This window comes from Diabrotica virgifera, chromosome 2, assembly GCF_917563875.1.
Source record: "Diabrotica virgifera virgifera chromosome 2, PGI_DIABVI_V3a".
In the NCBI taxonomy this organism is placed as follows: domain Eukaryota; kingdom Metazoa; phylum Arthropoda; class Insecta; order Coleoptera; family Chrysomelidae; genus Diabrotica; species Diabrotica virgifera.
The window spans coordinates 211,230,130-211,240,279 of record NC_065444.1 but is presented as its reverse complement, the minus strand read 5'-3'; the positions used below and the strand labels follow the sequence as shown (position 1 = coordinate 211,240,279).

The window sequence follows — 10,150 nt, the reverse complement described above, 5'->3', positions numbered from 1 at the left end:
CGGTCTTCACAATTCACAATTTCTTATTTTTACACGATCACATTATTTTGTTAATGTAAATTATCGATTTTTTGTTTTTAATGTCTCTGTTTTTGTTACGTACTTCTGTGGATTTTGTTTTCTCTAAACTATTATTTATAGGAAAATAGTAAGATTTGTGCACGTTTTCTAGCAATTGTTTCTTATTGTTTTAGATGGATTTAACAAAAATAAATGCCGTTTCTTTGGTTGCAGACCGTAAACCAATAATTAAATTAAACGAACTACCAATAAACGAGCCACAAAAAGTAATAGACGCCAAGCTGGTGAAAAATAAATTTGGCCAAGTAGTTTTGCTGGAACTGGAGGAGAACGTTGTGTTCCTGCCAAATAGAGTCACAAACGTATATACTCCATTCATCTCTGACTTTGCAACTAAGAAGTATTCCATTATATTTCGAGGACTGATCGATACCGGATACCACCGCCCATCAGCAAAATTTGAGATAATAGACAACTAGCTATTAGAATAAAGGAAAAAGGGTAAGTGATCTTGTTCTTTCTTGTATCTTTTGTGTTTGAGTAGCCATGCAACATAAACAAGTGATCAAACAGTCTGATGATTTGCTTTACATTATTAAAACGCTTCGTAAAATAATGTTTGACAAATTCACTGATAGGGACCGTAAAGTGTGGACAAGACGTGTAAATAGTCAAATTTGGAGATGCAATAAAGTTATTAAAAACAATAAGCTACCCATTGGAACAGTTAGAAAATTGCAAACTAACATAGGTCATTTTAAGCATTTTAGACAAATTATTTTAAATTTCAATAATAAACATGTTGGGATGGGGTTTAGTTCAAAATTACGCAATAGAGTTAAATGGGAAAATGTTATGTCGTGTTTTGCCAGTCGAATTAAAACCGGTGTAATAGTAAATTTAACTCATAAGGACATTGGCCAATTTTTAGAGGATGCTTATACTGTTTTTAGCAACAAAATTAAAATTATTTTGAAAACACATAGAATACTTAAAGTCAATACTGCATTTTGCGGGGAGTTCATTAAAAAATCAAGTGATAGTGAAAGTGTAGATTTAAAATATTTTTAACTATTTAGAATGGGAAATAAGCCACAATATTATTAAAAAAAAGATTTTTATTAACGTTTCGACGCCCAAATCGGGTGCCGTTGTCAAAATACAAAATACTATTAATATAAACAAAAATGTTGTTGCTTAGTAAAAAAATTCTTCTAATAATTTATTTAATTTGACTCATTTATATCGGCAATTCAGATACATATGATACATTTTAAAGTAGAAGACTTTAAAATGATATTGCCAATATTTGGGCGTCGAAACGTTAATAAAAATCTTTTTTTAATAATATTGTGGCTTATTTCCCATTCTAAATAGTTAAAATTGTAAAAATGCCACAAGAAAATAGCTTCAGAACAACATTAAAATATTTTAATACGAAAAATGCTATTATAGATACATCGACCGATTTACATCTTTGGTTTCGTGAAAATGTTAAAGATAAAATTTATACAAAGCTGTCCGAATTTGCAGAAAAAGATTCAGGAGCCGCGCTGTCTAAAGTAATTTCATTAGAGGTTAATATTAATAGAGTGGACATAGGAAACGGTTCGTCCTTCATTGACTTGCCAAAAGAGATTAGTAATAAAAAGGCTTGTATCAATGTTCGTAATTTTGATCAAGCATGCTTTTATTGGTCAATAGTTAGTGCTTTGTATCCTGCTAACAAAGATGCTCAAAGAGTATCCAAATATCCACATTATTCTACTATTTTTCAAACGGACAAATTAGAAAGCCCAATGCCATTAAATCAAATTTCAAAATTCGAAAAACTAAACGCCATATCAGTCAATGTTTTCGTATTAGAATTAAATATAGTTAAGGACAAACAATTTTACGAAGTAGTACCTGCCAGACTGACACCAACAAAGTTGGAAAAGCATGTTAATTTGCTTCTTGTGCAAGATAAATATTTTCCAAAATTAAATGATTACGATGCTCCTCCAGAAGATGACGATCAGACGGAAATACGTTTTCATTATTGTTGGATTAAAGATTTGGGAAAATTAGTACAGTCACAAGTGAATAAGAGCAAAAGTAAAAAATATATTTGCGATCGTTGTTTAAACCACTTTAGCAGTGAAATCAAACTAGCAGAGCATGAAGAAATGTGTTCGGATATGAATAAATGCAAAATGACTGTTCCTAAATATGATCATGTGGGTTTTCGCAATTTTACGTACAAACAAACAACTCCGTTTATAGTTTATGCCGATTTTGAATGCCAATTACATAATTTTACGGATTCCAATGTCAAATTGAGTAAAACAGCAAAATATCAGAAACATGTACCTTTTAGTGCAGGTTATTATTTTAAATGTGCTTACGATGACAGTTTATCTTATTTTAAGAGCTATAGAGGTGAAAATTGCATGGAGTGGTTTGCAAAAGAAATGGCTGAAATTTCCAAATTTGTAAATTCCAAGTTGAAAACAATTATACCTATAGCCGAAAAGACTAATACAAATGGAGCGACTGTTTGTCATATTTGTGAGAAACGCTTTTTGGCTACAGATACAATTGTAGTAGATCACAACCATTTTACCGGAGAGGTACGTGGATTTGCACACCAAGCATGTAATTTGAACTTTAAAAAATTATTTGTTGTTCCCGTGGTTTTTCACAATTTTAGTGGTTACGATTCGCATTTTATGATTATTGATTTATGCAAACATGGGCACTTGAGTCTACTTCCAATTAATAAAGAAAAATATATTTCATTTACATTACACTCTGACGAACATCAAATTAAATTACGATTTATTGATTCACTAAGATTTATGGGAGCTTCACTCGACGAATTAGCATCAATTTTAGACACATCGGAAAAGAAGATTTTAAAACGAGAATTTAGTAATTTAGATGATGATACATTCAATTTGTTAACTTGTAAAGGAGTATTTTGTTACGATTATATCGATAGCGTGGAAAAATTAGATGAAACTTCTTTACCCAACATTAGGCATTTTTATAATAAGCTAAATAATGAATATATTAGTGAAGAGAAGTATGCTCATGCGCAGAATGTTTGGAATAAATTTAATTGTAAAAATTTGGGTGAATACAGCGATTTGTATTTGAAAACAGATATTCTGCTGCTGGCTGATGTGTTTGAGCAGTTTCGACAAAAATGTCGAGACACGTATAAACTAGATCCTGCTTGGTATTATACCATGCCAGGATACACGTGGGATTGTATGCTGAGATACACAAAATGTAAATTAGAATTGCTAAAAGATGTGGATATGATTTTGTTCATGGAAAAAGCCATAAGAGGCGGAATATCTGTTTGCAGCAACAGGTATTCGGAGGCCAACAACAAATACATGTCGACGTATGACCCCACACAACCCTCTAAATACATCATGTATTTAGACGTGAATAATCTGTATGGCTGGGCCATGAGTGAGGCTTTACCAATAGGAGGATTCAAATGGATTGAAGATGGTACCAAATTTGGTGTTGCATCAAAATCCACTAATCTTCCCGAAGGTCATATTGATATTATGTCAATACCAAATGATGCGAAAGAGGGCTATTTTTTCCAAGTTGACTTGGAGTATCCACGCGAATTGCATGATAAACACAAAGATTTTCCATTTGCTGCCGAACACCGCATTCCGCCCGGTTCAAAATTGCCAAAGTTAATACCAACCTTATATCACAAAACAAAATATATTATTCATTATAGAAATCTTAAACAGGCATTAGAGAACGGTTTAATTTTAACAAAGATACACAGAGTGTTGAAATTTAAACAATCTGCGTGGCTGCGACCATATATTGAGTTAAATACCAACTTACGAACAGCAGCCACAAGTAGCTTCGAAAAAAATCTCTTTAAATTAATGAATAATGCTGTGTTCGGTAAGACAATGGAGAACATAAGACGTCATCGTATCGTAAAATTATGTAAAAAATGGCATGGAAGGTACGGAGCTAAAAATTTGATTGCAAGTAGTCGATTTCATAGTCGAACGATCTTTCATGAGAATTTGGTGGCTATCGAACTGAAAAAATCAGAAGTATGCTTTAATAAACCCCTGTATATAGGCGCAGCAATCCTTGATATATCCAAATTATGTATGTACGATTTTCATTATAACTTTATGCTTCCAACGATGGGAGAAGAAAACTGTTCATTGCTGTACATGGACACAGACAGCTTTATTTATGAACTGCAATGTTCAGATGCATATAGAGAGGTTTTAAAAGCATATCCAAGCAAATTCGATACCTCCGACTACGCCGAAAATAACCCATATGACATAGAACGATTAAATAAAAAAATCCCTGGATTAATGAAGGATGAGGCAAATGGGAAAATAATTACACATTTTATTGGGCTAAGATCAAAAATGTACACATTTAAAATGCAAATAACAGACGTGGAGAGGGAAAAAGAAAGACAACGCCTGGAACGAAAACAACTAAACAAAGAGAGAATTGAAAGCGACGTAAGCAATTTGGGAATAACCAAAAAGGCAAAAGGAGTGAAATATAATGTCGTTCGAAATAAAATTACGTACGAAGACTATGAAAAATGTCTTAAAGAATTCAAAATTCAAAACGCAAGCCAAAGATGTATTCGGTCATATCAACATTCAGTATTTAGCATCGAACAATCCAAAACGGCTCTAAGTCCTTATGACGACAAGCGGTACTTAATACCAAAATCATTTAATACGCTTCCGTGGGGGCATTATAATACATAAAACGGCAGTGTCATCACTAAACATTTATTTGTTGTTGTTGTTGCAGAAATACAGCAAAAGAAAAGATGGTAACAACATTACGCACACAATCTATAAAAACTATTTGTGAAAATATCTTGAACATAACTGAATTTGTTGAGATGTCACCACTGCCGTGGAGCCTTACTGTAGAAATTTGTAATAATTATAGTATTTATCGCTTTCGAAAATTATATGAAACTGATTATTTGCATAAAATACAAATATGTGATCAAATAGATTTTGAACAAACAAAACGTGAAAACGAAGCAGAAAGAAATCATCTTTGTGAGTCAAATTATTATAAAGAGAAAGAACTTAATATGTATTGTGTTTGTTTTTCTGCATTTGTAGCAGATGCTATTGCTTTAAACTTTTGTTTTAGCTGTTTCAAACTTTTCCGAAACGTACTTAAATCAAAAAATAAATGTTATGGTTATGAACAGGTTCTTAATTGGAATGAATATCATGAATATGAAATAAAATATTTGTATGATTTAACAGATAATTGGTGTCAAAATTCGTTTGATCACGTCTTGTTTGATACAACTTGGTCCTTTCAATGTAGATGCTCAATGCATAAATAATTTTCTTCTTTTTGCGCAGTATATGGTTACTTAAAAAAAAAAGAAAAGATCACTTATCGCAAAGTTTTTGTAAATTGTATATAAAAAATATTATCCATTGTATAATGTAATTTTTATTAATAAAATTGTTTAATCTTAATTTTTGTTTGTTTTATTTATATTAGGTAAAAATAAAAGACAACATATTTATTAATATTATTTATTCACAACTATCCAAATCATTTACAACTTTATTGCTATAATACCATACATATTCATTCAAAGCTTGACTTAACAAAGTATCTGGAGAAATTTCACAAAACGCAGTTAAAGCGTGAAGTCGACTATATAAACTGTTACTCTTATGACAATTTTGCTGAATAAAGTATACAACATTTCTATAATACGAAAAAAACTGTAAATTGTCCAATAACGACACTCGTTGAGACACTAAATCAATGTTTGCTCTCAGGATCTGGCTTACATCATCTTCACATAAATAATATTCGATTCCGTGTTTCTCGATAGTCAGGAACTTTACATTTTCCATTACCAATTGTCTTAGTTTGCAGAAATCACCACACTCAAATTCGATTGGATCATACTCATCGGCATAGGTCGGCAAAGGTGGTATGAAAAATTCTTCCATAATTTGTATAAACATCTCAATTAGGGTAGTCCACTCGAATGTGTTTAAACTGATTCTTGTAAATTTACCATGTTGGTACAGAATAATGGATGGAGAAAACTGTCGAGCTGGAGATAGGCCAATTTTTATGTGAAAACATCCTATTGGATAGGTAGTTTCCAATAAATAATATGGTTCATCTTTGGCAGCTTCTTCATATTTTTCCAGTACTCGATCTAATTCAGCGTCGTAGATAATTGTCTCTTCACTTTCGTATCCGCTATCTTGAGAAGTCATAGTACTGCTGTTGCAACTGAATACACAAGTCGGTTGGAGAAACTCAAACTGAATGTGACGGATGGTTGCTGAGAGAATTTATACTTTTTCAATCCCCCACTCTTTGCGTGTAATTGTCAGCATTTTCTAAAAAATGTATGTCTACGCGGCGTATCGAAATATAGATCCTTAAACTACATCTGAACTAGTAATCCAGCTGTTGTGTTTGCTATCCAATCCTAACCATTTAACATACATTTTATTGCCTTTTCGTCTAAGTACTTTTTCAACCAAGTAAATGTCGGGATTTTTTGTTTTCTGTAATTCTTCTTCGTAAAACCCGCCGCTAATCGGTGTACCTTGCATGTCTTCGAGCAAATACGTTATAGGATTCGTTATCTTAACTTGTACAATTCTAAATAATTCTGTAGTCCAATTGGGCGTGTAGGCCTTTTCAAAGAAATGTTTTGCCTTTGATATACGTACAATGTCGCCAACTTTAAATCTCCGTGGACCGGCAATCTTTAAATGACTATAATTTTTGTTTAAAATGGCTTTTTCATTGGATTTGTTGACATGAGATGGCTTGTATCCTGTTTTACTGTGCTTTGTATTGTTGTATTCCTCAGTGACTGTAGGTAGTGCATCTAGCCATTTGTATGATCCATGTAAACTAAAATACTTGTACAACTTTGCTTTCAACGTTCTAATAACTCTTTCACAAATGGCAGCCTTCTTAACCGTGTATGTGCTGTAATGATTAATTTCGTGTTTTTTCATTAAATTTTGAAATTTTCTGTTGTAAAATTCGGTTCCCTGATCAGATTGTAGGTTTTTCGGAACTCTTTGAGTACGGGCGAGAATATCCGAAAATGCGCGAGTAATTTCCTCACCTGTTTTGTTCTTTAGAGGACGTGTCCAAACAAATTTTGAAAAACAATCAATTACAACTAGTATTAGTTTGTAATTTTTATTTTGGTGCGCATAAGGACGCATTTCAGCCAAATCCATCTGCCACAAGTCATCGATTCCTTTGATTATTGTTCGTCGACGAGGATAGTTTTTTCGTGATGGTTTATGCAACTCATACACCACCTGTTCCTTTTCTTTAGACATTTTTATAAACGACTTTCAATTGCTGTTAGGCGGGTATCTATATTCATCGAATGAAGGTTGTCTACTACATCCTGTAATGCCGCGTTCATTTCTTTTATCTTCTTTTCCATCTTCATATCGTATATCGCATGATGTGCAATGGTTTCTGCAGCCGATTTTATATTCTTATCCGTATCCTTTTTTAGTGTATTCAAATCATCTTTGAATATTTTTTGCAACTTTTGCTCGAGAAGTGGAACTGTGGTTTTATGAAGCTCTTTTCTTACTTCGTTTAGTTCCATGGTTAAATTCTTTATATCATTAGTTTTTTGCTGCAACAACTTATTTACATTATTCTCCGTGTCCTTTTTTAGTGTATTCAAATCATTTTTCATTATTTTCTGCAACTTCTGCTCGAGAAGTGGAACTGTAGTTTTATGAAGCTCTTCTCTTACTTCATTTAGTCCGATGGCTAAACCTTCTATCTCCCCAGTTTTTTGCTGCAACAACTCACCATGTGTTTGAATTAATGGTGACTGTATGTTACGCAACTCATTTATTTGTGCATCGACGTATTTTTTCGTTGCAGCATCACCATTTTCTGATGGATCCTTGACATTGCAAATTTTCACATTTTCGGCATTAATATTTCCGTCAGAAGTATGTGGAAATGTAACTCGCGTCACCTTTTGAGCGCTACCACCACCACCACGAGAATGATGACCGAATTTGTCGACACTCATAATGGAAATGATATTGTCATTCCCAGTTACTCTATTATATTAGCTTCTTTTAGTTCATTGATGATGGCTACAATTTCGTTGTCGAGAGATGTGTTGCCGGCGTCTTTCGAAGCCACCAAGAGTTGAAGACGATCCACCAATTCATTTGGGTCGTCCCAGTAAATATATTCCCTAGGCAAATCATTGTATGTCAAATGCGTAGGTAATCCAGAACCGACATCTCCTCTACTAGTTTCTGTATGACGACGTTGAGGTATTAATGATGGAAGATTAGGTTTAATAATTTCCTTCCACTTGTAGCCGTGGGTTCCCTTTAGTGTACCATCCCGTCTTTTATGAGCGCCGGTTATATCCAACAATGAAATATAGTCTTTAACGTCTTCTTCTTTAAAATGATCAGGGTCTTTGTAAAATATTAACTCATATAGTCCACGTGTCCCTTTAACATATTTTCCTTTCGTTACAATCCTACCATCCCGAGTGAAATTAATATCAGTGGAACCAAGTGCCCATTTTGCCGTTTTGCTATCATAGGTTGGACCGTATACCTTATCTATTTGATCTGAAGATATCCCGTGATTTATCACGTAAGGTTGAATTAGAGAATGATATTGGTCTAGGTAATCTTGAAATACTTGTTCGGATACTTCATCTTGCGATTGGTTTGTTTCTATGTTATCTTCGTATTCTTCATCTTCTTTATCGTTGTTTTCAAACACATCTCCATCACTTATAAATGATAATGGTGGTGTAGGATTTTCCTCTCTATCTGGCTCTTTTTTTAGTCCTACTTGTTCCTTTTTCACCTCTTCTTCTTCTTTTTTAACTTGTCTAAACTTGTTATCGATAGCATGATGCAACGTTTTTGATGATTGCGCAATATTCTTGAGTGGTTTCGAGATTGGTTTAAAAAGTTTATTTAGTGACTCATCTTGTTCTGTCTTGCCTAATTTCAATGCCAAATATTTTTTGCGAATTGATCTAGCCAATTCGGCAACTTTCTTCTTGCGCATGGCAATGGCGACCGCATCATAAGACATTTTGTTGACAACTAAACAATACATCAACTTACAATTTTATATATTTATCAAATCCTTTGCGGTATCGGCCATTGTTAAGGGGAAAATCTTTCATAATGACCAAAGTACCATAGCGGTCTGTCGTCCAACATTCTGAACACATTTTTTTAAATTCATCAAACGACATGTCTGGCGATACGTGTTCATCAAATATATGCTTCAAATTTATCTCGTCCTGCTTGAATAATACAATCATGTTACAATTGTCTCTTATTAGCTGCTTCGGTATTTTTGAATATGTTTGACATAAATAAGCGGCATCGATATTTTTATGTCTGCACATGGAATAATACTCGCGAATCTTCTGTTGACCATCACATGCAACATCGTCAAATAAAAAAATTGAGTTTGGTTGTGCTTCATCTGGACTGATAATTTCTTCATTGTCTTTGAATGGAAAGTACCCAACACCTTTGACTTGGGCTATTACATCTTGCAGTAGTTGGTATTTCGGTTGAAAAAGGGATTTCGAATAAACATAGACATTTTTGAATTTGGCGCCATTCGGATTAAATAATAGTGATAGCATGACATTCGTTTTTCCGCACCCACTTGGACCGCAAATAATGGCTCTAAATGAGTTTGGTAGCAATTTACCATGTTTACTGACTGTCACTTTCTGGACAATGTCCAGATTATCAATTGGCAACGTCTGCTCTTGTTGAACGATCTTCATCGTGTGGCAAGTGTAGTACATAAGTACGGCAATATATTATAGATGTCATCACTTGCATGGCATCAGTCCAATGTTGGTCGTCGAAGGAGGAGGTCTCGTGAACTCTTTAATTAATAAACTGCCATTTGAGCTACATATTCCTGGCGGTTATCAGTACTGTGGACGTAAGTAACTTTGCGACAATTTTGTTGTGTTTTATAAGTAAAAAAAAAAATACGTTCTTTATAGCTGGAACAAAACTACAAAAACGTCTTGCACGTGGAGATCCAGGTA

General features: G+C 33.6%; 1 protein-coding gene across 1 annotated transcript; it reads left to right on the top strand.

The window, feature by feature from the left end:
- The first annotated feature begins 2,861 nt into the window (after positions 1-2,861).
- On the top strand, positions 2,862-4,796 carry LOC126880914 (uncharacterized). Its single transcript, XM_050644990.1, has one exon. It carries the CDS (start codon positions 2,862-2,864, stop codon positions 4,794-4,796), a length of 1,935 nt encoding a protein of 644 aa, XP_050500947.1.
- The last annotated feature ends 5,354 nt before the right edge of the window (positions 4,797-10,150 follow it).